Source organism: Passer montanus, unplaced genomic scaffold (assembly GCF_014805655.1).
Source record: "Passer montanus isolate IOZ18808 unplaced genomic scaffold, ASM1480565v1 scaffold8, whole genome shotgun sequence".
NCBI classification, from domain to species: Eukaryota; Metazoa; Chordata; class Aves; order Passeriformes; family Passeridae; genus Passer; species Passer montanus.
In genome coordinates this window covers 1,363,696-1,388,555 of record NW_024373256.1, presented here as the reverse complement: position 1 = coordinate 1,388,555, position 24,860 = coordinate 1,363,696, and the positions used below count along the sequence as shown (strand labels likewise).

At 62.0% G+C, this 24,860-nt stretch overlaps 2 protein-coding genes across 2 annotated transcripts; one reads left to right on the top strand and one right to left on the bottom strand.

Annotated features, from left to right (window-relative positions):
- Positions 1-12,464: 12,464 nt before the first annotated feature.
- Positions 12,465-14,873, bottom strand: MSRB1 (methionine sulfoxide reductase B1). Its single transcript, XM_039731971.1, has 4 exons — positions 14,584-14,873; positions 13,841-13,983; positions 13,623-13,737; positions 12,465-12,751 (listed from the first exon to the last, which is right to left on the bottom strand). Exons 1-4 carry the CDS (start codon positions 14,732-14,734, stop codon positions 12,726-12,728), a joined length of 435 nt encoding a protein of 144 aa, XP_039587905.1. The 5' UTR covers positions 14,735-14,873; the 3' UTR covers positions 12,465-12,725.
- Positions 14,874-15,033: 160 nt separating this feature from the next.
- LOC120513024 (testis-expressed protein 2-like) lies at positions 15,034-24,664 on the top strand. Its single transcript, XM_039731958.1, has 13 exons — positions 15,034-15,165; positions 17,629-17,794; positions 19,529-20,400; positions 20,478-20,678; positions 20,747-21,044; positions 21,471-21,685; positions 21,808-21,957; positions 22,048-22,147; positions 22,304-22,436; positions 22,535-22,663; positions 22,875-23,087; positions 23,353-23,473; positions 24,128-24,664. Exons 3-13 carry the CDS (start codon positions 19,540-19,542, stop codon positions 24,251-24,253), a joined length of 2,547 nt encoding a protein of 848 aa, XP_039587892.1. The 5' UTR covers positions 15,034-15,165; positions 17,629-17,794; positions 19,529-19,539; the 3' UTR covers positions 24,254-24,664.
- The last annotated feature ends 196 nt before the right edge of the window (positions 24,665-24,860 follow it).

Below are 24,860 nucleotides of genomic sequence, written 5' to 3'. Positions count from 1 at the left end.
AGGCTGGAGCAGCCTGGCACAGGGGAAGGCGTCCCTGCCACGGCAGGGGTGGCACTGGGTGGGATTCAATCCACCCAAACCATCCCAGCACCCTGTGATCCTCATTTCCCCAGCGCTGCCCAACCAGGGCCGGGGGTCCTGCTGGAGCCACCACCCCGTTCTGGGTGGAAAACCCCCCTTTTCAGCAAACCCTCGGCTGCCCCGGAGCCAGGGCAGAACGGCAGCGAGGGCAGGGCCGGCTGCCCCCGCAGAGCCGCGCCCGGCCCCGCTCGTCTCTCATCGGCGGCAGGGCCGGGGCAGCGGCAGGGAAGGGCTGGAACGGCTCCAGAGCCGGCAGGGCGTGGGGCACGCTCGGCTCCCCGCCCGGGGCTGCAATTCCTCCTGCTCCGGCAGTCCGGGATCGCTCTGGATCAATTCCTCCTGCTCCGGCAGTCCGGGATCGCCCCAGATCAATTCCTCCTGATCCAGCAATCCGGGATTGTCCCGGATCAATTCCTCCCAATCCAGCAATCCAGGATTGTCCCAGATCAATTCCTCCCGATCCAGCAATCTGGGATTGCCCGCACAATTCCGGGATTGCCCCGGATCAATTCCTCCTGTTCTGCCAATTCCGGATTGCTCTGGATTAATTCCTCCTTCTCTATCAATCTGGGATTGCTCCGGATCAATTCCTCCTGCTCCAGCAATCCAGGATTGTCCCGGATCAATTCCTCCCAATCCAGCAATCCGGGATTGCCCCGGATCAATTCCTCCCGATCCAGCAATCCGGGATTGCCCCGGATCAATTCCTCCCGATCCAGCAATCCGGGATTGCCCCGGATCAATTCCTCCCGATCCAGCAATCCGGGATTGCCCCGGATCAATTCCTCCCGATCCAGCAATCCGGGATTGCCCCGGATCAATTCCTCCCGATCCAGCAATCCGGGATTGCCCGCACAACTCCGGGATTGCCCCGGATCAATTCCTCCTGTTCTGCCAATTCCGGATTGCTCTGGATTAATTCCTCCTTCTCTATCAATCTGGGATTGCTCCGGATCAATTCCTCCTGCTCCAGCAATCCAGGATTGTCCCGGATCAATTCCTCCCAATCCAGCAATCCGGGATTGCCCACACACCTCTGGCACTGGGATCTTCCCCGGATCAATTCCTCCTGCTCTGGCAATCCAGGATTGCTCTGGATCAATTCCTGCCCATCCAGCAATCCGGGATCTGCCCCGGATCAATTCCTCCCGCTCCATCAATCCGGAATTGCCCGCACAGCTCCGGCATCCCTCAGCCCCGGGGAAAGCCCCGTTAGGGACCAAAACCTCCTGGTGATGGATGTCCCTCCATGGATGAAGCCCTGGAGCCCCCGGAGCAGGGAGAGCCAGCGTTCCTCTCTGCAGGGACAGGACAGGACACGGCTGTCCCCAGCCTGGCTCTCAGCCACCACCAGACCCAGCACAGACAAAACCAGGAGAGCCCAGAAACCCAAAACGCTGGGGACAGGTTTTAGGGTGACACCTTGGGGGTGACACCCTGGCAGAGCCCTGCGTGTCCCAAATTCCCTCCTGCACCAGGGCTGGGTGCCCGTGGCAGTGCCGAGGGACAGGAGCAGCCTGGCGTGGGGGGACCAGGATCTTCCCCAGGCCCTTCTTCAGCAGCTCAGGCCACAGACAGGATTTGCTGGAGAGCTTTGAAGACAGCCCACAGGCAGCGAGGGGCTGAATGCAGGGCCCAGTGCCTGCCACCCCCAGAGCTGGGGCAAGGCTTTGGGATCTGCCCTGGTGTCATTCCCAGAACATCCCTGCCTCTCGTGTCACCCCCACCTGTGGCTCTCATGGCTGTCAGAGCTCCTCGGAGCATCCTCTGCCTGCCCAGGGCTGCCTGCTGGGGTCTCGGGGGGCTCCCCAGAGCCAGCAGCGTCCCCAGCCCAAGCACAGAGCAGGACACGGGGCCAGCCCCCCCGTGGTCACTCCTACCCTCAGATCTTCGGTTATTAACAGCACACGTGTGGGTCTGGCCTCCCCTGGAGGGACAACATCTGGGGCAGAACATCTGGGGGACATTCATCACGGCCCCCGGGCGGGGATGGGTCACATCTGAGCCTTGATGTGCACTCATTACCATCGCAGCCTTCCAGCCCAATTACCCCGCGGATGAAATCAAGACCCGCTGGCCTCGTGGTTCTCATCTGGGCTCGGGTTCCCCCCAGCCTGGCACACGGGAACACACCAAACACGAGCCCAGCCCGCAGCTCTGCCCCTCCGAGAGGAGGAGATGCCATTTCCCATCCCAAAAACCCAAAGGTTTCCTCCCCCGGCCAGCCCGAGCCCAGGTGGGTCCCACCCCAAACCTGTTTGCGGCTCCAGTTTTGCAACCGAGCTTCTGCGATTTCCCCCGCCTGGTTTCGCACAAAGGAGCAATTATGCTGCGTTTCTACCCATTAACACATCGCGTCTGCTTCAGGAGGGGAATAAAAGGAATTGCATCAGAAATATCTGAGGTGCTGAAGTCAGCACGCAGGTGTTGGGTGACTCTGCCAGCGCCAGCCCCAGCAGAAATCTCCTAATCCCGGCGATTACAGCACGTAAACACGGGGGTGGGGATGGGGCTCACACCCCGGGCAGCCCCGGGGGTCGGCCCGGCCCCGGAGCTGGTGGTTGGAAGAGGAGAAGTTCATTTTCCTCACGTGTCCCTCGCTGTGCTCTGCTTGAGGAGCGGCTCCAGCGCGGGATGGGAAGCGGAGATCTCCAGAGGAGCCCCGAGCCCTCCAGGGCCACCAGGGTCAGCCTCGGGCAGGCCCTGGGTGCTGCGGGAGCATCATCCCCTGTGCAGAGTTCTGGGGGCCTCACGGTGTTTGCCTGGCATGAAAGATGCCCATCCATCCATCATCCATGGATCCATCCATCCCTCATCTCTCCATCCCTCCATCCATCCCTCATCCATCCATGGATCCATCCCTCCCTCCATCCCTCAGCAGGGACGAGGCAGTGCCCTGGAGGCAGCCACCGAGCAGCAGGAGGAATTTGGGTTTCTTTTTCCCCCCCTCTAACCCATCTGTCCTTAATTTCTTTGGGGGTTTCACTCCAAATTCCTCAGATTCTGCAGCAAATGCTTTGCAGTCCTCGGCCCCTCCGCGCTGCCCGGCTCGGAGAGAGGGAAGGGAAAACCCCAGCCCTGCACGGTAACCCGTGCCCAGGGGTTATTTCTTGTTCCGTGGGGTTTTTGGTCGGTTCTTTGCTGCTCCAGCCCCCTCCCTGTCCTGGGGCTGTGCCAGCCCGTCCCTCCGTGCAGCAGGGGACAATGGACTTGGTGGCAGGCGACACCGGCCCCTGCTCCAGCCCGCATCTCTCGCGGCCGCCCGGGGGCTGATGTCGCCTTGCCAGAGCTCTGCTGGGAAGCGTTTCCATCTCCTCGTATCGTTCGTGGCAACAAACGCCTTGTTTTGCCCTAAATTTGCAGTTACGAGGTGGCGGATCCGGACCGGGCTCACGCAATGCCTGGGCCGGCCGCGGTGCGATGCTCCCTGCAGCCGCTGCTAATTAGCCGCTAATTTTACAGACTGCTTTATGGTTTGCAGCCACCGGGGCTTCCTCGGGGGCTGCGGCAGAGCAGGATTGCCCCGGGATGCTGGGAACAGCCCGGGAGTTGCTCCCAGCCCGGCCCGGGTGTCCCCAGCTCCCTTTGGATGCTCCCACTTTCCCCAGATCCAAAACATCCCCCCCGCTCTCCACCACCCTGCACAACCCTGGGTGAAAACAATCCTGCCCCAACGGTGACCCACACAGAGGGTTCAATCTGAGCCAGATTTGGGGTTTAAATGATGTTTTGGATTACCAGAGAGCACAGCTCCTCCCCGGAGCCTTGGTCCGGGGTTGATAAGCATCAGGACACGGCGCTGGCCTCAAACGGAGAAATGAAACAAATACCTGACATATTTGGGCGACTCACACACGTGAGCAGCTGCGATTGAGGACAGGACCCGTCTCGCCCCGATCCCCTCGCCCCTCGGCGGGTGTTGGCAAATCCCAGCCCCTCCTCGCTGCCTTTAATCCCCGCCCGGCACCGCCCCTGCTCCGCCTGGGAGGCTCGGAGCCCCCGGCCCCTGAGCCCTGCCCGGCCTCGCACCTGAGCCCACAAACCCTGCCCAAAACCCTGCCCGAAACCCTGCCCTTCTCCGCCCCACACACCCTGCTCCTCTGCACCCCACAAACCCCTTTTCACCCCCCAAACCCTGCTCCTCTCCCCCTACAAACCCTGCCCAAAACCCTGCCCGAACCCCTGCCCTTCTCCGCCCCACACACCCTGCTCCTCTGCACCCCACAAACCCTCCCCATCTGCCCCCCACAAACCCCTTTTCACCCCACAACCCCTGCTCCTCTCGCCCTACAAACCCTGCCCAAAACCCTGCCCGAAACCCTGCCCTTCTCCGCCCCACAAACCCTGCTCCTCTGCACCCCACAAACCCTCCCCATCTGCACCCCACAAACCCCTTTTCACCCCACAAACCCTGCTCCTCTCACCCTACAAACCCTGCCCAAAACCCTGCCCTTCTCCACCCCACAAACCCCTCTGTACCCCATAAACCCTGCTCCTCTCACCCCACAAACGCCTATGCACCCCACAAACCCCTATTTACCCCACAAACCCTGCCCCTCTTCGCCCCACAAACGCCTTCTGCACCCCAAAACCCTGCCCCTTTCCAGCCCATAAACCCTGCCCTTCCCCACCCCACAAACCCCTCTGTACCCCACAAACCCCTCTGCACCCCACACACCCTGCCCCTCTCCAGCCGGAATTCCCGGGAATCGAGCTCAGCAGCCCAGCTCTGCCCGGGCTCAGCTCGCCCCGACAGACAGCAGGGAGCAGCACCCCGCACCTGGACAGACAGACAGACAGACAGAGGGAGGGAGGCTGCACCTCCACGGCCCTGCCGGAGCTGCTGCCCCCACCGGAGGCAGCAGTTGAAATTAATCCGAGATTAAGCGATGTGGAGGCCGGCTCTGGGTGGGATGCTGCGGGATTGGGTTCAAAGCAGGGGAGTTGATTTCCAGCAGAGCTGGGAGCAGCAGCCCCGGCCATAAAACCCTGAGACGTCAGAGGGGAACAAAGATAGACTGTGATGCAGAAAAGATGCTCAAATTTAAAATAATCTGGGAGGAATGAGTGCAGCCCTGCAGACACATGGCCCCAGCGCCGCTCCCAAGTGCAGCTTTTCCTCTTTAAATAAACTCCTCCACTCATTCCCTCCTGGTGGCTTTCAAGTCTTTATTTTCCACCTAATAATGACGCAGTTTAAGATCCCTGTCCCCTCCCAGGTGCTCTGGGAAGCTCCCACCTCATCCCAAACATAACTTGGAGGTGACCTCTGAGCAGCCGGGGCAATTGTGGGCTCTGCAGAAATTCCTGGCAGTCTTCCCACAGCTCCCCTACTCCTGAAATGAAGGAATAAAGCCACAACATGCCCTGCATGTGAATTAAAACGGGCTCTATTTACCGCTCCTGCTAATTGAATTAGCTGAACTCCGGGCTGGAGGATAAGCAGAGCCTGCCCCCAGTGCCGGGGTTTATCCGAATTCACTGTTCTGGCAAATTCCAGGGGGCTCCCAAGCACAGCACTTGGGTGCTGGGCTGCTTCCATCTGCCCTGACTGGGCGGGAATTCCGCGGGGATTTGGGGAATCGTGGTGTGGAAGGGGTGGTGGATCCCCTGCAAGGCTCCCTCTGGGGCTGGGGTGGCAGTGCCCGGGGTGACACCAGTGTCACAGGGGGTGGCACCAGGGATGGCAGCAGCCTCTCAGCCCCCATCTCTGCCGGGCAGGACCAGCCTCGCCCTCTGGCTGCTGCAGGATCCGTTCCCTGGTGCCATCCCTGCTGTTCCCATCCCGTGGGGCACAGCCAGGGATGGCACAGAGGGCACAGCACCCCCAAAATCTGGGGCAGCCAAGCGCTCCTTGAGGCACAGGACGGAGGTGTGGGTGGGGAAGGAGAGCACAGCACCCTCCCTAACGTCGTCAAGACAAACTTAATTCAAAAAATTCGGGCAGGAGGCTTCCATAAGCCCAGAGGAGCCTGCCAAGAGTCGCACTCCCCGTATCCGAGAGCACAAAAGCTGGACATGTAAGACATGAGGAAAGCACTGTCAGGGCAGGCCAGTGCCAGCCGGCAAATCTGCAACAGTGGGAACATGAAATATTAATCACTGGTGCATAAAACAATAGGAAAAAGCTGCCTTTTGGGGCAGCCATCCATCCTCACTCAGCGGGGAACATCAAGAGGCACTAATGCCGCACAGGTTCTGCTCAAGGATCTGCCTGCCCTAATGGTCACGCGAGAAGCACTCGCTTTGAAGTCGAAAATAGTCTGTAAATGTCTTTTGTGTGAGATGAAACATGATAAGACATGAAACCAGGAGGCTAAACTGTAGTTAATCACGGCGGCTTTACAAGCAACAAATCATGACTGCAGACAGCGGAGCGCAGGATGGTTGGAAAGGAGCGCGCCGGGGGGAGAGAGCCCCGGCGGGCATCGCCCTCCGCTGCCCGGGTCTGGCGTGGTGCCACTCCGGGGTGGCCTCGGGGACAGCCACGGGGCTGGCAGGAGGCTCACGGGGCTGGGATGATGCTGGCAGGGCTGGGATGATGCTGGCAAGGCTGGGATGATGCTCACGGAGCTGGGATGATGCTGTCGGGGTTGGGATGATGCTCTCAAGTCTGGATTGATGCTGGCAGGGCTGAGCTGGTGCTCACAGGGCTGAGATGATGCTCGCAGGGTTGGAGCAGTGCTGGGAGGACTGAACTGAAGCTGGCATAGCTGGGATGATGCTGGGAGGGCTGAGATGATACTGGCAGGGCTGGCAGGATGCTCACGGGGCTGGGATGATGCTCAGAGGGCTGGGATGGTGCTCTCAAGTCCGGATTGATGCTGGCAGGGCTGAGCTGGTGCTCACAGGGCTGAGATGATGCTGGCAGGATGCTCAGAGGGCTGGAGCAGCACTGGTAGTGCTGAACTGGGACTGGCAGGGTTGAACTGGTGCTCTCAAATCTGGATTGATGCTGGCAGGGTTGGGATGATGCTCTCAAGTCTGGATCAATGCTGGCAGGGCTGAGCTGGACTGGCACGAGCCTGACCCAGCTCTCCCAGGGCCAGGCTGATGCTGGCACAGGGCTGGAGTGATGCTGGCACAGCCTGGAACATCCTCTGTCACTGCTGAGTCAGGGACAGAAAGAAAGAGTTTAGTCTTCAGAAGGTGAATAAAGGACATTTAATAGAAAGTAACTTGTCTTTTCATAGTGCAACTCACTAAACTGAGACTTGACTAGTCTCAGAGTAAAATCTTCTCACACTATAAGTGAATTATAAATAACACACTCTAAAATATATCTAAAAACCATTACAAAAAGAGAGATAATAATTGTTTTAATTATTTTCTTTAAGTTTCTCAGGGCTCAGCCTGAGCAAAATGATCTCTGTTCTTTCTTCAGCTAAACTGAGAATATCCACAATCCTCCCTGGTGAGCCCTTCCAGGGCCACGGGCTGCTGTGGTTTGGGGTCACCCAGCTCCAGGCTGGACGTGACAGCAGGGCTGTGACAGTCCCGTGGCACAGGGGGGTCAGTGCCACCCCAGGCAGCTCCTGGGACACCCACGAGGAAGCCACCCCCAAAAACCTGGGATGAGGAGGGAGCCTGTGGCGGACAGGGCTCTCCAGGCATGGAATTGTGGAGATGTTGAGGTTGGAAAAGATCTTTAAGCTCATAAAGTCCAACCAGCAGCACCACCGTGGCCACAGCTAGCTCACATCCTCAAGGGCCACGATCTCCTCCAGGGCTTTAGGGTCTCTTCCACGGAGAAGTTTTCCTGTGGTCCCACCTGAAGCTGCCGTGTGCTGCCCTGTGCAGGCGGTGCTGAGCACAGGAACACGCCTGGGACAGGCACGTCCCACCTGGGACAGGCACTTCCCACCTGGGACAGGCATTTCCCACCTGGGACAGGCACTTCCCGCCTGGGACAGGCACTTCCCACCTGGGACAGGCGCTTCCCACCTGGGACAGGCACTTCCCACCTGGGACAGGCACCTCCCACCTGGGACAGGCATTTCCCACATCAAAAATGAAGCTGGTGATTCCAGGCGTGATTCCAGGCGATGCTCACTTGGGAGCAGGAGATCAGACCCCAAAGCAAGCGTCTAAGTATGACTGATTAACAACTAAACCCTCACTAATTGCCTTAAAAAGTCAGAGCTCGACAGCCAGGGAAAGGGGAAAAAAAAGGATTAAAATTTTCCTCGGGCTAAACATTTTTCCGGCGTGCTCAGACTCGCTCTGGTCTCGACAGCCAGGGAAAGGGAAAAAAAAAAAAGGATTAAAATTTTCCTCGGGCTAAACATTTTTCCGGCGTGCTCAGACTCGCTCTGGGTGTCTCCAGTCATTATCTCCCTAATTAACACGCGCCACGAACCCCAAAGAAACTTCCCCACCTTGTGGCTGGGGGAGGTTCAGTGGGATTATCCAAACCTGGGGAAGGGATCGGCCAGCAGAGGTGAAGTTGTTGTTGCTGGAGGAACTGGAATAAACCTTGGGAATAAACCTTGGGAATAAACTTTGGGAATAAAGCTGGAGGTGCTGGGACAGGTGAGGGAGGCTCCTCTCCTCCTGCCGCCAGGAAATCACGATGGGGAAGGATTTTTATCCATTTCCATCCCTTTATTTCCTTTATCTATTTATCCTTTTCCTTTTACCCATTTCCATCCCTTTATTTTGTGTAATTAACACGACACCCGCATTTTCACAGCCCCAAAAAGAACCCAGATAATCCCTTAGAAGCAAACTGATGCCAAAGGGCACCAAGGGGATGGGAGCTGGGCATGAAAGCCAAATCTGCTGGGAATGATGGTGCCAGAAGGATGTAACCCCCCAAAAGCGCTGCTTTGGCCTTTTGGAGCAGGAAAAACCGTGGATCAGAGGACAAAATGAAATAAAACCACACAAATGTGAAAGGAGCCATCCCTGCGGGGCTGGGCAGCCTCTGGAAACTGGGAATTCCGGGGTGCAGGAGGAGCAGGAGCAGCCAGGCACCGGCTCCGAGGAGCAGCGGTAATTAGAGCTTCCGAGTGCCTCCAGGTCATTTGCCTTTTCCTCGGATAACATCATTTCTATAGGGCTTGTTGTCTTATTGGAGAATTAATCTAAATCTTGGCGGGCTCTGGATGCTTGGCCGGCGGCTGGAGCCATCCCGGGGAGGGTCAGGGGCAGGTCCCGTGCGTGGCATGCGGGAAAAAAACCCACAAAACTCAGAAGGGAGGTCAGCTGGAGGCTACGGGGGAGGAAATGAGCGATTTCTTCAGCAATCAGGGAAGTTCGCGTCGGCCTGGAAACGTAATTTAATTTGTGCCGTTAAAGCCGGGCTGCTCCCGACTGAGGAAAATCCTCTCGTTAAGGCAGAGCTGTCATTAGCGGGATAATTAAAGCAGGGGGAATGGCACGGGGAATGTCCGGGACGTGCAGTGAGGGGGGGAAAGCAGAATTCCGAGTGCCCCGGGGGCCCCGGGAGGGACTGGGCAGTGCCCAGGGCTGAGGGTGCTCGGGGATGGGATGGGATAATGGGATGGGATACTGGGATGGGATAGGATAATGGGATGGGATGGGATGGGACAATGGGATGGGATGGGATGGGATGGGATGGGATGGGATGGGATGGGATGGGATGGGATGGGATGGGATGGGATGGGATGGGATGGGATGGGATGGGATGGGATGGCATGGGATAATGGGATGGGGTAACGGGATGATGGGATGGGATGGGACAATGGGATGGGATGGAATGGGATTCCTCCTGCGGGATTGAATCCTGAATCCTCAGCACCAAGCGCTGCCTGGAGCTCTCCACCCTCAGGTCTTCCATATTCCTGCTAAAATCCCCTCTCCAGCCAGATTTCCATGAAAATGCCCCACCCCTGTTTAAACCATCCCGGGGGGCTTTTGGCCCCGGGGATATTCCCTTGTGGATGCAGGGATCCCACAGGAGCATCCTCCTCCTTCCCTTCCCTCCCTGGAAGGCTTGGGAAAGGCACTTGCACCCTCCCGTGCCCGCATCCACAAACTGCAAGGCAGCCTGGAATCCCGGCTGGATCCGCTGCGGGCAGGGCAGGGATGGAGCAATCCCGGCTGGATCCCTGGCACAGGGTGCTGGGCAGGGCAGGGATGGATCAGTCCTGGCTGGATCCCTGGCACACACTGCTGGGCAGGGCAGGGATGTTGGAATCCTGGCTGGATCCCTGGCATACACTGCTGGGCACGGCAGGGATGGAGCAATCCCGGCTGGATCCCTGGCACAGGGTGCTGGGCAGGGCAGGGATGTTGGAATCCCTGGCACACGCTGCCCACGACGGGAGGAAGCTCTGCCATCCCCTCAGCGCTGGCACTCCCAAGGTTTCCTCCCATTGCAGCATCTCAGGGGAAACCACTCCAAAAATCCCTTCCTTCCACACCTCCAGGGCTCATGCAGATGTTACCTGGCCTGGAGAATCCTGGAATGGTTTGGGTTGGAAGGACCCTAAAGCCCATCCAGTGCCACCCTGCCATGGCAGGGACATTTCCACTGTCCCAGGTGCTCCCAGCCCTGTCCAGCCTGGCCTGGGCACTGCCAGGGATCCAGGGGCAGCCACAGCTGCTCTGGGCACCCTGTGCCAGCCCTGCCCACCCTCTCAGGGAAGAATTCCCCCTCAAAGCCCTAAACCCCACGGATTAATGAGTGAAAAGGCAGACTGGACCTTCAGACCTGGTGAGCGATCAGAGCTGGAGGCTGACCCGAGGTGAGGGCACTGGGGGGAGAGCTGGCCCTGAGCTCCAGAGGGGACTTCACCCCCTGGAGCAGGAACTGCAGCCTAGCAAAGCCCAGCTCAAGCTCCAGGCTCAGGGATCCAAGGTCCCCTGTGAGACTGAGGGTTGTGGCTTCCAGTCCTGCAGGGGAACTCTGGTGAGAAACTCATCTCCCTGTGCCCAGAAAATCCTGACAGCCCAGGAAGTGCCAAGAACACCCTTGGAACAAGCCAAAAGTGGCTTCATTTAGGAAAAAGTGCTAAAGGGAGTGGAAGGAAAGCTTCCCAGTGGAGCTTTGGCTCTGGGAATGCTCCAGCCCCCTTTCCAATGGCAAACCTGGGGAAATGGGAAGAGATTCCAGGTAAAAGCACACACCCCCAGCCCCCAGCCAGGGAGCAGGGGGGAACCCAGGGATGCCATTCCCAGCGTGTTCAACACTCCAACACAGTGAATCAGTGCTTTATTTCAGCATGGAGAGACCAGCAGTGAGCTCCAGGGCTGGCAAACCTCGCCTGGTGCCCCTGGGTCCGTGGGATTGAGGGAAAACACACGGAGAGAAAAGGCCCCAAGGTGTCCCCAAGAGGAGCTGCACCCACAGCGCAGCCCCCCAAAACCCCACGGGTCAACAACAGCCTCTTCCCTCATTAAAGATCCTGGTGTATCCATTCCAGAGGAGATTTGGCTCCTGGGACAGGCAGGAACGAGGCACTGGATTCAGCAGAATTAGTGTGGCAGCCCTTGGGAGCAGTGAGGCAGAGCCTGAGCGGTGCCAAGCACAGCCCTGGGCACAGTTCCAGCCTCCCTCCCACAGAGCAGTGCCCTGAGTGCCCCTGGGAATGATTGCACAGTGCTGAGTCAGGTGTAAGGCCAGGGCAGAGTCGAGGACACTGGCGTGGAACCGTCCCTGCAGGGTGGGAGGTGGGCAGGGGGGGAAACGCCTGGATGCTGCCCAGTGGGACCATAAAACATCCCTGCCCCAGCCCCCTGGAAGGGTTTACATGGGGCACTTCATAGCATGATCCCAGAATAGCTCCAGGGATTAACCCCGAGCCTGAGCCCAGCTAATCCTGCCTCACTCCCTGGGAGTGCCAGCAGAGCCTCCTGCACCGAGCTGGGCCTGCCAGGCTCTGCACACTGTCACAGCAAAGGACAGTGACGGGGTCAGCACTGGCACTGCAGCTCTGGGCTGGGGCTGGAACAGCCCCAGAGAGGAAATGGGAAACCTGGGGAAACTGGGGAAACTGGGACAGGGAAAACGGGAGGACTGGGCCAGGGAAAACTGGGAAACTGGGACAGGGAAAACGGTGGGGATTGGGATGGGGAAACCTGGGGGGACTGGGATAGGGAAACCTGGGGACTGGGATAGGGAAAACTGGGGAACTGGGATAGGGAAACCTGGGGAACTGGGATAGGGAAACCTGGGGGGACTGGGATAGGGAAACCTGGGGACTGGGATAGGGAAACCTGGGGGAACTGGGATAGGGAGAACCTTGACAGGGAAACCAGGGAGGAACTGTGCCAGAGAAACCAGGAGAGAACCGTTAGAGAGAAACCAGGGAGGAACCGTGACAGAGAAATCGGGGGGAACCGTGACAGGGAAATCAGGAGAGAACTGTGACAGGGAAATCACGGGGGAACCGTGACAGAAATCAAGGGGAACTGCAACAGGGAAACAGGGAAATTCTGAGAGGGAAATCAGGGAATAAAAGCCTGACAGGGAAATCAGGGAATAAAACCCTGACAGGGAAATCAAGGGGGAACCGTGACCAGGAAATCAGGAGCAAACTTGGACCAGGAAATCAGGGGCAAACTTGGACCAGGAGCTTCCTTGGGGTTGCTCGTGCTGTGGGTCCCCTTGGCAGGTCAGTGCATCCCAAGAGTGCAGGCAGGATTGGCCCAGGGCAGTGGCAGGTGCAGCAGCTCACTTATTTCTCCTTCAAGTCAGCTTTACCTAAAACAGGGGAGGAGCAATCAGGGCTCGTGTTTCTTCCTCCAGAACCACCAGCCCTTTTTATCTGGGGGTTTTGCTACACACATCCCCACCCCCACAGCCTGACCAGCTCATGGCCGTGCTGCTGCCTGGAATTTGGCCTCCTGAGGCCTCTCCTCGAGAGTTTATCCTTTGACAACTTCCCCAGGGAGTGCCCAGCAAACCCCCCAGCCCCTCAGTGCCAGCACAGAGACTCCCTGCCCTCGCTCTGCAGCCCCAGAGAAACCCCCCAAAGCTCAGCCACCCTCAAAGCCACGGAGTCCTGGGTGCTGCTCAGAGCCAGGAGCTGGGCAGGGTGAGCTGGATCTACCCCAGGAGCCCTGGGCTGGGCAGGGTGAGCTGGATTTATCCAGGAGCTCCAGCTGGGCTCAGGGAGGCTCAGGCTGGGCAGAGTGAGCTGGATTTACTCCAGGAGCCCTGAGCTGGGCAGGGTGAGCTGGATCTACCCCAGGAGCCCTGGGCTGGGCAGGGTGAGCTGGATTTACCCCAGGAGCCCTGAGCTGGGCAGAGTGAGCTGGATTTAGCCCAGGAGCAGCTCCCTGGCCTTATCAGCCCGGCCAGGGCCACCCTGCTGCAAGCAGTGCAGCACTCACAGCGTGCCCAAAACCAACTCCCTGCACTGGGACAGGGGCCAAGCCACCTCTGGTACCTTTCGGGATCCAGCTGAGCTCAGAGAGCCCTGGGCTCAGCAGAGTGAGCTGGGTTTACCCAGGAGCAGCTCCCTGGCCTTATCAGCCCGGCCAGGGCCACCCTGCTGCAAGCAGTGCAGCACTCACAGCGTGCCCAAAACCAACTCCCTGCACTGGGACAGGGGCCAAGCCACCTCTGGTACCTTTCGGGACGAACTTCAGCGAGCTGCTGAATATTCAGAAGCGGGACTGGCCCCGCTTGGGGCCATCGTTGAGGAACTCGTGGCCCAGCCCGTTGCCACACTTGCCACACGTCACCTGCGGGGGGAAGGACAGGGGTTGGCAGCAATGTGGCTTTCCGGGGGCTCACGGAGAGCCGGCCCGGGGTGTTTTTGTTCCAGCCCGGGCTCGGGGGTCGCACCTTCAGCGCCCCCGGGCGCTCCTCGCGCTTGGCCACGCTGTCCCCCCGCAGGGTCTCGGTGAAGGCTGGCCACGGCGACGAGTGCTCGTACTTGGCCCGGCTGGAGAACAGCTCATGGCCACACTTGGCACACACGTAAATACCTGCGGGGAGGGCACGGCGGGGGGACAGAGCGGGGACACGTCAGCGCGGGGACACGGGACACCCGCGGGACAGCGCGGCTGCCGCACCCCCGGGCACCCCCGGAAAAACCCCGGGCACCACCAGAACAACCCCAGAGTATCCCCAGGGCACCCCCAGAGAACCCCAGGGAACCCCCAGAGAACCCCAGGACACCCCCAGGGAACCCCCAGGGCATCCCCAGGGAACCCCAGGGCATCCCCAGGGAAGTCCAGGGACCCCTAGAACACCTCCAGGGAATCCCAAGGCACCCCCAGGGCACCCCCAGGGCCAGGCAGGGGGTGGAGAAGCAGGACCCCCACTCCCCACAGGACAGACCCCCACAAGGGGCTCCCACAGGGACCGAACCCCCGAGTCCCCATCGGGACCCCCCACCCCGTGGGGGGACCCCAACAAGCGCCGCAGAGGGGGGACCCCCGCCCGGACCCGCGGCTGGAGGATGCTCCGGAGAAGGAAACCCCCCCTAACCCCCCCTCAGCCGCTCACAGGGGGGGGGGACAGATTCTGGGGGGACAACCCCCCCCCCCGGCCGCACCCCCGGAGCCGCGGGGAGCGCCCCTCACCCGGCTGGAAGTGGTCCTTGAACACCTCTCCCCCCAGGAAGGAGCAGAAGGACATGGCTGCGCCCGCCGCCCGTTCCGTTCCGTTCCGTTCCGTTCCGTTTCCCGGGGCGGTCCCGGTACCGGGGGGACCCCGCTCCGAACCCCTCCTCATCCCCCGGACCCCCGGCCCGGCCCGCAGCTCCCCGGCGGGGCGCGGAGCCGGCTCGGGGCTGCGGATGTTCCGGCACCGCCGGTGCCAGCCCGGCTCCGGGCATCTGCAGCCGGCAGCGGGACCGCGGCGGGGCTGCCGGTAGCGGCTCTTCACCGCCGGTACCGGAACCGGCACCGCTCCGGCCCTGCTATCCCGGCACCGGCATCGCTCCTTGGATCCCGGCACCAGCACCGACCGGCCTCACTGACACCGGCACCGGCACCGGCACCGGCACCGGCACCGGCACGGGCTCTTCTTCCCCGGTGCCCCCGGTACCGGGACTGACCCCCCGTTATCCTCCCCCGGCGCTGGGACCGCTCCGATTCCCTGCTCGTCCTTCTCCTCCACCGGACCGAGCGGCCCTTCCCGGCTCCCCGGGCCCCCCGCCGCAGGTACCGGCGCTGCGGGGCCCCGGGCCGGGCGGCGGGGCCGGGCAGCCCCGCTGTCCCCAGCAGGGTTGGGGGCGGATGGCACCGGGGGTCCCTCGAGCGCTGCGGGGCTCTGGGGGTGGGTGCGGGCACCCCAGGGACCACCCTGAGCCGGGAGAGCAGAGCGGGGTCACCCGGGGGTGCGGGGTCTGACCGGGCCCGTGGTGGGTTCGGGGGTCCCGGGGAGGAGGAGGAGGAGGAGGGACAGCCCGGCATGTGGCCAGGTGAGGGCTCTGAAGGTGAACCTGGGCAGGTTCCAAAGGGGCCGAGCTGCCGCAGCTCCCTTCTCCTTCCAGAGATCAGCCCCGCAAATCCCTGCTCGGGCCGTTTATCCCAAACCTCTCTCCCGGATGAGCCCCGGGCTCAGGCTCTGCTGGGAGCGGCGCCTTCCTCGGTGCAAGAGGGAAAAAAAATAAAATCTTGGTGCCGTTTGGGCAAAACGCGGGTCTGGCTGTGCTGCCCTGGGATGGATCCCGGCTCCCGAATGCCGAGGGACGCGGCCGGGGCTCAGCCTTCATCCCGGGCAGGAGCCGGGGCAGGGGGAGGAAGGGGCTCCGCACGGCCGGGACCGCACGGAGGAAGGAGGAGGAGGAGGAGGAGGAGGAGGAGGAGGGGGATGCGCTGCTTTGAAAGCGCCTCCCGTAAGATCCACCGAGATCAGAGGAGCGGGATGTCAGGGAAAGCTCCAAAATAGACTCCAGGGCCCCGCTCACCTCAGGGGTGTGGATTTGCTGGCGGTGGAAGGAGCTGCAGCTGCCAGGAGCTCCCGGCAGCATCATCCACGGGATAACTGCTGCTGCCTGCAATTCCTGCGGCGAGGCTGTGCCGGCGGGAATGGCATGGATGTGGGAAGTGGCTGGGTCCTTCCCCATGGCTGAGAGCCCCTGCAGGACGAGCAGAGACCGGGAATGGCTGAGAACGGGAGTGGGGCAGAGCCCAGAGAGAGGCAGGGCTGGGCTCCAGCCCGGGATGCACAGGACAGGCTTTGGGAATGGCTCCGGGGCTGGCAGGCTCTCAGGCATCCCAAAGCCCCGGGATGCACAGGACAGGCTTTGGGAGGGGTTCCTGGGGCTGCCAGGCTCTCTGGGATGCACAGGACAGGCTTTGGGAATGGCTCCTGGGGCTGCCAGGCTCTCAGGCATCCCAAAGCCCACCTGGCTCCTTGCTCCCCCAGCAGCACAAAACCCGCTCCAGCATCCACCAGTAAAACCGCTGTGATGTGGAACTGGGAGCAGAGGATGGAGCTGGGATCCCACGCTGCCACCCCACTGGGCAAAGTTACCTCTGTGCTTGCAGAATTCCCCCAAAGCCACCCCAGTGCTCCCTGGTCCCGGGATAATGCAGGGACAGAGTCACAGCCGGGCTGTCATGGTGTTTTGTGCAGATAATTAGAGAGGGATTTCCAGCTCCTTTGGCTGGTAAGGAAAGTGCTGCTGTGGTGCCACGTGCCCACCAGCAGCGCCACTGCCACCCTAATTAACCACCGAGGACTGAGGGAAGTTAATGAAGTTGATATTTCAATTAACTCCCTGATCCTACAAGCAAAGCAAAGACCAAGCAGGCGGTGCCCACCCGGGAGCTCCCCCCGTGCCAGGCTGTGCCGTGCCACCTCTGCTGCCATGTGAGGGAATGTCCCAGTGGAGACACCCCAGGCCACCAGCCCAAGCTGGGTCACAGCTTGGCTCTGTCAGGTCGTGTCAAGCCCTGAATTTGAGCCAAATCCGGGAGCAAGGAGCGGAATTTTGGAGCTGGAATCCAGGGAGAGGCTCACTGATGGTCGTGGCCCTGGTGAGGGGGGACACTGTCATTAGGGCTCTTGTGTCCCTGCCCTGCACAGATGTGACCGTGCTGGGCTGGCTGTCCCTCAGCAGACACCCCTCTCAGCCCCATCCCTCTCAGGGATGTCCTGGCAGGGCTGGCATCACTCCTGAGAGCTGTTTGCTGGCACCTCCAAAGCCCCCATCACCCCAGTGCCCCGTGACCCCACCGAGCCCACCCCATGACAGCACTTACAAGGACCTTCACGTCTGATTTATCCTGCAAAGAGCACAAAGAGCCCCCTGATCCTGCAGGGCCACAGCCTGGCGACGAGCTGCAGGGAGGGGGCAGTGCTGGGGATACTGGGCATGCTGGGGCACCTCCACACTCCGTGCTGCTCTCTGGAGCCCGAGCAGCAGCAAAGCCTCCCCCAGGGCTGCACCTCCACCTGGGGCACTGCTGGTCCAGCCGGGACAGCCAGCAGGGTCTGTCCTGCTGTCCCCACCCTCCCCAGAGGTGGGGGCTGCAGTGTAGCCCCTCTGTGCTCAGCATCCCTGCCAGAGGAGAGCTCCCATACAAACCCAGGCTATTATTATCTCTGTCTTCCACCGTGCTAATGGTCTCTCAGGAAACAGACTTCTTTTTTTTTTTTTCCTTTTTTTTTTTTAGCTTTTAAAACCCACGAGTACGGAGCAGTGGGAACGGAGCTGGGCACGGTGGGGTGAGCACAAGGAGCACCGAGGCCAGCCCTGGGGGGACACTGTCCCCTGGCCTGGCAGGGACACGGAGCAGGGACCGGCCAGGACCCTCCGAGCACCAGCCCAGGGGCATTCTGGTAGGGGCACCAGGGTGCTGGGGATACTGGGCAGCTGGGCATGCTGGGGATACTGGGGATAATGGGATACTGGGGATACTGGGATACTGGGGATACTGGGATACTGGGGATACTGGGATACTGGGGATACTGGGATACTGGGGATACTGGGATACTGGGGATACTGGGATACTGGGGATACTGGGATACTGGGGATACTGGGATACTGGGGATACTGGGATACTGGGGATACTGGGCAGCTGGGGATACTGGGATAATAGGGATAATGGGATACTGGGGATACTGTGCATGCTGGGCATACTGGGGATACTGGGGATACTGGGCACACTGGGGATACAGGGCACACTGGGCATGCTGGGGATACTGGGGATACTGGGATACTGGGGATACTGTGCATGCTGGGCATACTGGGGATACTGGGGATACTGGGCACACTGGGCACACTGGGGATACTGGGCACACTGGGCATGCTGGGGATACTGGGGATACTGGGCATGCTGGGAGTGGCTGTGATGGGGCGACTGGGAGCCCTGCATGGTGAGGGGCAGGGGGGTCCAGGCTGCAGTGCTGGGTGGGAGGTGGACAGGGCCCTGTCCAGTGTCAGGGATCCCTTGGAAGCACAGAACCATGGAATGCTGTGGGCTGGAAGGGACCTTAAAGGGCCACCTTCCCCTGGAGCAGGTTCCTCTCAGGGCCTGCTCCCTCCTCCTTTGGCTGTTTTGGTGCCTTGCTGGCGGTGCCAGCCGTGCCACCAGCACCAGCCAGGCTCTCTGCCAGGGCTGGCACCACCGGGACAATCACCCGTGGCTGATCTGGGCTTAACAAGTGGCTCCTGCAAAGGAGAAGCGAAGCAAGAGCTGAGATTATATAAAGGGGGCTGGAGGCAGCTGCGGCACAGGCTGTGATTAATTCCTGGCACTGAGGAGCTCTGAAGATGCAGGGCAGCAGCTCCAGGGTCCCTGGGATGCATTCCTGCTGCTGCTGCAGGGCTGCTGTGAGGGGAGGGGGGCAGGGAGGGGCTGAGCACCCCAGGGACCCGCCGGGAGCTGACTCAGCACCGCGGTGGCCCTGCAGAGCCCGTCCTGCAGATCCCTCCCAAAATCCCGGAGGGGACTCAGCTCAGAGCAGGTCAGCCCATGGAGAGCAGCAGGGAGGGGTGGTGGTGGCTGGTGGGGACAGGACAGCACTTCCTTCAGGCCATGGACCCCCTCAGGACAATGGAAACTTCGTGTTAGAAAAACTTTTGTCCTCTACACCCCAGTAAAGCCAGAGATTGCTGCCTGGGCACTGGGGCTGGGCTGGCTCCATTTTGGATCCACGCACTGCTCGAGGCAGGGGCCAAACCATGAACTTCTAGAGGAGCCAGGGAGTCCTGCCCGCTGGCCTGGCAGCCCTGGGCTGGCACTGGGAGCAGTGGAACATCCCGGTGTGGAACATCCCGGTGTGGAACATCCCAGTGTGGAAAATCCCCCCGTTTGGCTGCAGCCCTGCTGGCAGCTCCGGGCTCTCTCAGCCCCGTGGATAATTGCCCGGCCGGGGTTTATCCTCCTTGGACAGGCGTGTTCCCGCATGCAGCCACGGAGCTGGGCCCAGGAGCCATCCCAAAGCAGGCTGGCAGGCGGGCTGACCCCGGGCGGTGCCCATGGGGAGGCAGGAGCAGAGCAGGGATGCTCCGTGCCCGCGGTGCCACGGAGCCCTTCCAGCTGTGACAGCTGCTTCCCCGCCCCTCGGCAGTGCCGTCGGCGATGCGAGCGATGGCAGACCAGGCTGCGGTGGCAGCAGACGCCTCTCCAGCCCTGGCACCGAGCCCGGGCTCGCCTCGGCGCGGCGACAGCGAGGGACCGACGCCCCACGCCGGCGGCACCGGGCAGGACGGAGGCGACCGGGAGGGCTGCGGGCTCCTTCCCACGGCCGACGGGGACACGAAGCGTCCCCCCTCGCCCCAGCCCGAGGGGATGCTCCTGGCCGACCTCCCGCGGGCCCCGCAGCCCCGGCTGAGCCCGGCCAGGTCGCGCACGGCTCCGTCGTCGCCCAGCGTGTCGCCGTCGGAGAGCCGAGCCGCGCTGCTCCGGCTGGAGGACACCAGGAGGCGGCTGTCGGAGGCCGTGCAGGAGCCCCTGAGCCGCCTGAGCCGCCTGATGGCCGAGGAGAGCAGCCCCACGGGCCGGGCCAGGGAGCCGGGGGGCAGCCCCGGGGGCAGCCGCGGGGCCGGGGGCCGCCGGCTGCGCGACTGGACGCCCTGGGAGCCCACCCTGAACTGCCGCTACGAGATCTGCTCCTACGGGGACGTGATCCAGGTGGTGGAGGTGGCGCAGAGAGCCGCGGAGCCGCCGCTGCCGGCGGCCGAGGAGGCGGCGGCGGGGCCCGGGGGCTCCGTGCCGGGCCGGGCGCTCGCCTGCATCGCCCTGCTCGCCTACGGCTACCTGGTGCTGCCGCTGCCGCCCTACGCCGCCGGGCTCTGCCTGGGGCTGCTCTGCGGCATGCTGCTGGGCTTCCTCGCCATCCTCCTCCTCGTGCCCAAGGCTCCGCCGGCCGCTCGGGGAGCCTGGGGCCGCCTGCGCCCCAAGCTGCTGCCGGGGGAGCCGCGGGAAGCCCCCCGCCTCCAGGTAGGAGAGGGGTGGTCCGGGGTGGGGGGCTGGGGGTGTCCGTGGTGAGCGGGAGCATCCCCCCTCCCCTGTTGCAGGGCTGGATGAACCAGCTGCGCGTGTACGACCCCGAGCTTTTCCACCCGTCGCTCACGCACTCGGTGCGGGCCGTGCTGGACGGGGCCACCCTCAAGCTGTCCTACCCCAAGAGCAACATCCCGCGGCGAGCCACCTTCGAGGAGGACATCCTGGACGCCGCCTTCGTCAGCCACCGCTGCTACGACCTGACGGACGCCAAGGTGAGCCCGGGGGTCCCCCGGGGAGCCTCCGCGCCCGGGCCGGGCTCACCCCGCTCTCGGTGCCGCAGGTCTTCCTGTGCCCGCCCAGCCTGGCCCGAAAGCGGACGTGGAACAAGAAATATCCCATCTGCGTGCTGCTGGCCCAGGCGGAGGAGGGACAGGGCGGCGAGGAGCGCGACACGGAGCTGCAGGGGGAGGAGGGCGCCGGGAAGGCGCCGGTGGCCGGGCAGGACGTGCCGGGGGACGGCAGGGACAGGTGCCTGTACCTGTTCGGGCGGACGGGGCGGGAGAAGGAGGAGTGGTACCAGCACCTCGTGCAAGCCTCCCGTGGGACAGCCAGCAGCCACGGTGACAGCAGGGTGACAGGTGAGGGGCAGCCACCACGGCCAGGACTGGCCCAGGAGCAGAGACTGACCCAAGGGTGCCTTGGTGGGCAGCAGTGAGCGTGGAGGGACAGACATGGAGGAGCCCAAAGTGCAGCCAAGAGGGTTCAGATCATCAGCACAAAGTGGGTGGCATGTCACTGGTGTCATGGAGAGGCACCGTGTCACCCCTGATGCCATCCTGACCCAACAGAGTGGATATTAGGAGCAGTTCTGTCACTGAAAGGGCTGTCCAGGCCCAGGGGGATACTGGGGATACTGGAACCCATCCCTGGAGGGAGTTAAAGCCACGTGCATGTGGCACCTGGGGACACGGGTTGGTGCTGGCCTGGGCAGTGCTGGGGTGGTTGTGTTGATGACATGAGAGGGGTTTTCCAAGCGAAAGGATTCTGTGATTCCACACGGCCAGGCACGGGATGGGCTGCGCAGAGCAGCGGCAGCAGCAGCGGGGGCAGCACCGAGGACATCCCAGGCACGGATCCCTCCAGGGACGCGTCGGGAAGCACCGAGGAGATTTACCTGGACTACAGCACCTACATGGCCCGGTTCGTGCCAGCACAGGGGACAGGCAGCCCGGAGAGGAGCCCCTCTCATGGAGCTCTGGGCAGCCCCACGCCCACAAAGGTGAGGGGGACAAGCCCAGCCCTGGCTGATGGAGCCGCTTCCAGTGTGGGGTTTGCCTGAGCAGCCAGGCCCCGGGGCACAGGACAGCATGTCCCACTGCTCACGGGGCCACCCCGCTGCAGGGGCTGGTGGCTGCTGTCCCCTCCCACGAGGACACGAGCATGGCCTGGATGAACGCGCTGGTGGCACGCATCTTCTGGGACTTCCTGCGCGAGCAGTACTGGGCAGAGCAGGTGTCCAACAAGATCCAGAAGAAGCTGAGCAAGATCAAGGTGAGAGGCAGGAGCGTCGCCCAGGGGAGCCCTGCTCCCGAGGCCCCACGGCGAGTGCTGACTGTCCCCCACGGGGGTTCCCTCCATCAGCTCCCCTATTTCATGAACGAGCTGACGCTGACAGAGCTGGACATGGGCACATCCATCCCCTCGGTGCTCAGTGCCTCCAGCCCCAGCATCAACGAGCGAGGTGAGAGCCCCACAGAGGCACAGGGACCCCAGTGCTGCCTCCAGGATGGCTTTACAGAGCTGCCAGCCCGGTGCCCAGAGCTGGGAGGGCTTGGCAGTGCCCAGCTCTGAGCCCCGAGGTGCTGACCTAATCTCGCCCTGTCCCTCTCCCTGGCAGGGCTCTGGGTGGACATGGAGGTCACCTACAGCGGCTCCTTGCAGATGACACTGGAGACCAAGATGAACCTCAGCAAGCTGGGGAAGGAGAGCTCTGCAGAGGAGAGCGGCCCTGCAGAGGCAGGCAGAGAGGGGTGAGGAATGTGCCCGTGGAGGGGCTCTCCTGCTCCTCCTGCCCCAGCGGGGCGAGGCCGCTCTCCCAGAGCAGCCTGTGACCTCCTGGGGCTCGCAGGGCCAGGCCACGGCTGATCCTGCTGGCAGACAGCGACGCCGAGTCGTCCAGCGCCGGCTCCTCCGACGAGGAAGATGGCACCAGTGCAGAGCCCGTGGGGGAGCGGCCGCCCCCGCCTGGCCCCGAGGGGTACGGGGGTGCTGGGGGTCCGTGCCACGGGGGGCACGGGGAGGGGCTGGGGGCGCACGGTGCCACGTCAGCACAGGGACATGGGGATGGTGTCCTCAGCAGGACACACACAGCACATCGTGGCAGCCTCCAAAGGGGACTCTGTGCCTGTGGGGTGCTGTGGCAGAGGGCGGGGGGACCCCAAAACCCAGCAGGCCCCCTCTTGCTTTAGGCATGTCGGCGGGAACAGCACGAGCAGGAAGATCCTGCGCTTCGTGGACAAGATCGCCAAGTCCAAGTACTTCCAGAAGGCCACGGAGAACGAGTTCATCAAGAAGAAGATGGAGGAGGTGTCCAACACGCCGCTGCTGCTGACGGTGGAGGTGCAGGAGCTGGCAGGAACCCTGGCTGTGAACATCCCCCCGCCGCCCACCGACCGTGTCTGGTACCAGCTCTGCTCCCCCAGCACGTCCTGCTGCCAGCACCCCTTGCCCCCTGTGGGCACCCAGCCCCAGGGCTTTGGGCTCATCTTGGCACCAACATCCCAAGGCTGCTCCCCAAAGGGGCTCACAGACCCCAGGCTCATTCCTGAGTCTGCACCCAGGCCAGCACAGATGTGGGGACCCTGAGCTGTCAGCTCCTCCCTGAAACCCAGGCTGTGCCACATCTCTGGCAGGTGATGCTTTCTGCCTTTCCCTGTCCCCTCGCAGGTACAGCTTCCGAGTGCCCCCGCAGCTGGAGCTGAAGGTGCGCCCCAAGCTGGGCGAGCGGGAGGTGACGTTCCTGCATGTCACCGAGTGGATCGAGAAGAAGCTGAAGCACGAGTTTCAGGTGCCTGGGCTGCTGTCCAGGGGCTCAGCAAACCCTGCTGAGGCTTGGGCATTGCTGCCATCGGGGAGTTCGGGCCAGCTGTTTCTGCAAAAAGCCAGCCCCTGGTCTGGTCTGGTCTGGCCAGCTTGGAGCAGTGAAGATGCAGAACCCAAATAACCAGCTCAAGGGCTGAGGGAAAGTGATTTCCTCCCATCATTTGCAGGGAGGGTTTGGGGTGTCAGGCAGTCCCAGGCAGACACCCCCCAGAAGGGCTGAATCCCCTGTCCATTCTGGTTTGGGGATGTTTGGGAGATTTGCCTTCCCAAGGGTTTGTGTTCAGCCTCCCACCTCTGCTCAAAGAGCAGAAATGTCCCCACAGATACTTAGGGCCCCCCAAAAGCCACCCATTTGGATAGTTTCAAAATACTGGTCCCTCCCCTCTGCTATGACCATCCCTGCAGCCATTGAGGTGACCAGGGCAAAGAAAAACTGTCCCTGCTTGTCCCCACCCTGATCCAGATCTGGGACCCTCCTGGGGCTGCTGCTGTGGGGTGGGAGCCCAGGACCTGCAGTTCACAGTCCCTGACCTGGGCCTGGCTCCTGCCAAGGCTCCTCCAGGAGTGTCCCCGTGGTGTTCAGACCCACTGATTTGTTATTCTGGATTCCTCTTTGTAGAAAATTCTGGTGATGCCAAACATGGACGATCTCATCATTCCCATCATGCGCTCTGGCCTGGATCCTTGGCCCCCCTCCACGGGACCGCCCCGGGACCCCCCAGCCAAGGGGGACAGGAGGCTCTGAAGCACAACCCCAGGGGCAGGGACACTGCCCAGAGCTCAGGGACCTCGCTGGGACACGGGACAGCCTGCATGCAGGGCTGTGCCTGGGTTCATCCTCATGCTCTGCTTCTGCAGCTGAGCCTCCTCAAATCCTGCAAGCACACCTCCGGGGCACAGCCAGGCTGCTGGAGAAGGAATTCCACACTCCAGGACTCCTGGTCAAGCAGGCAGCTCTGCACAGTGGAGGGCTGGGCTTCCCACTGTCTGGTTCCAAAGAGGGTGCAGGACACCTGGATCACGGCACCGAAGGAGTTGGGATCATCGCTGATCCAAAATTCCCGGCCCCGGGGCATCCCCCCTCCCCACAGGCAGCTGGGCTGCAAGGCAAGCACGGGGGGGAGAGGGCCCAGGTGAATAAATCCATCGCTGCCCAGCCCTGCCTAGCAGCCCTCGTGTTGTGCACAAATTCCCACCTCTGCCAGGACTCCAGCCAGGATCGGGGGCTTTGAGCAGGGAGAAACCCCCGGGGTGCACCTTCAGCTTGGCAAAGGCAGTGCTGGAGGTGTGTGGAGAGGCACTGAGGGGACAGGCAGGGAGCCTGGGCAGAGCCAGGTCCTGGGAATGCCCAG

Excerpts from the sequence above, each read along its gene's own strand:
- LOC120513024 (XM_039731958.1), top strand. The coding sequence starts at position 19,540 with ATGCGAGCGATGGCAGACCAGGCTGCGGTGGCAGCAGACGCCTCTCCA. Across the intron at positions 22,148-22,303 it reads CCCCAGCATCAACGAGCGAG|GGCTCTGGGTGGACATGGAG; the intron begins GTGAGAGCCCCA and ends TCTCCCTGGCAG. Across the intron at positions 22,664-22,874 it reads CCCCCGCCTGGCCCCGAGGG|GCATGTCGGCGGGAACAGCA; the intron begins GTACGGGGGTGC and ends CTCTTGCTTTAG.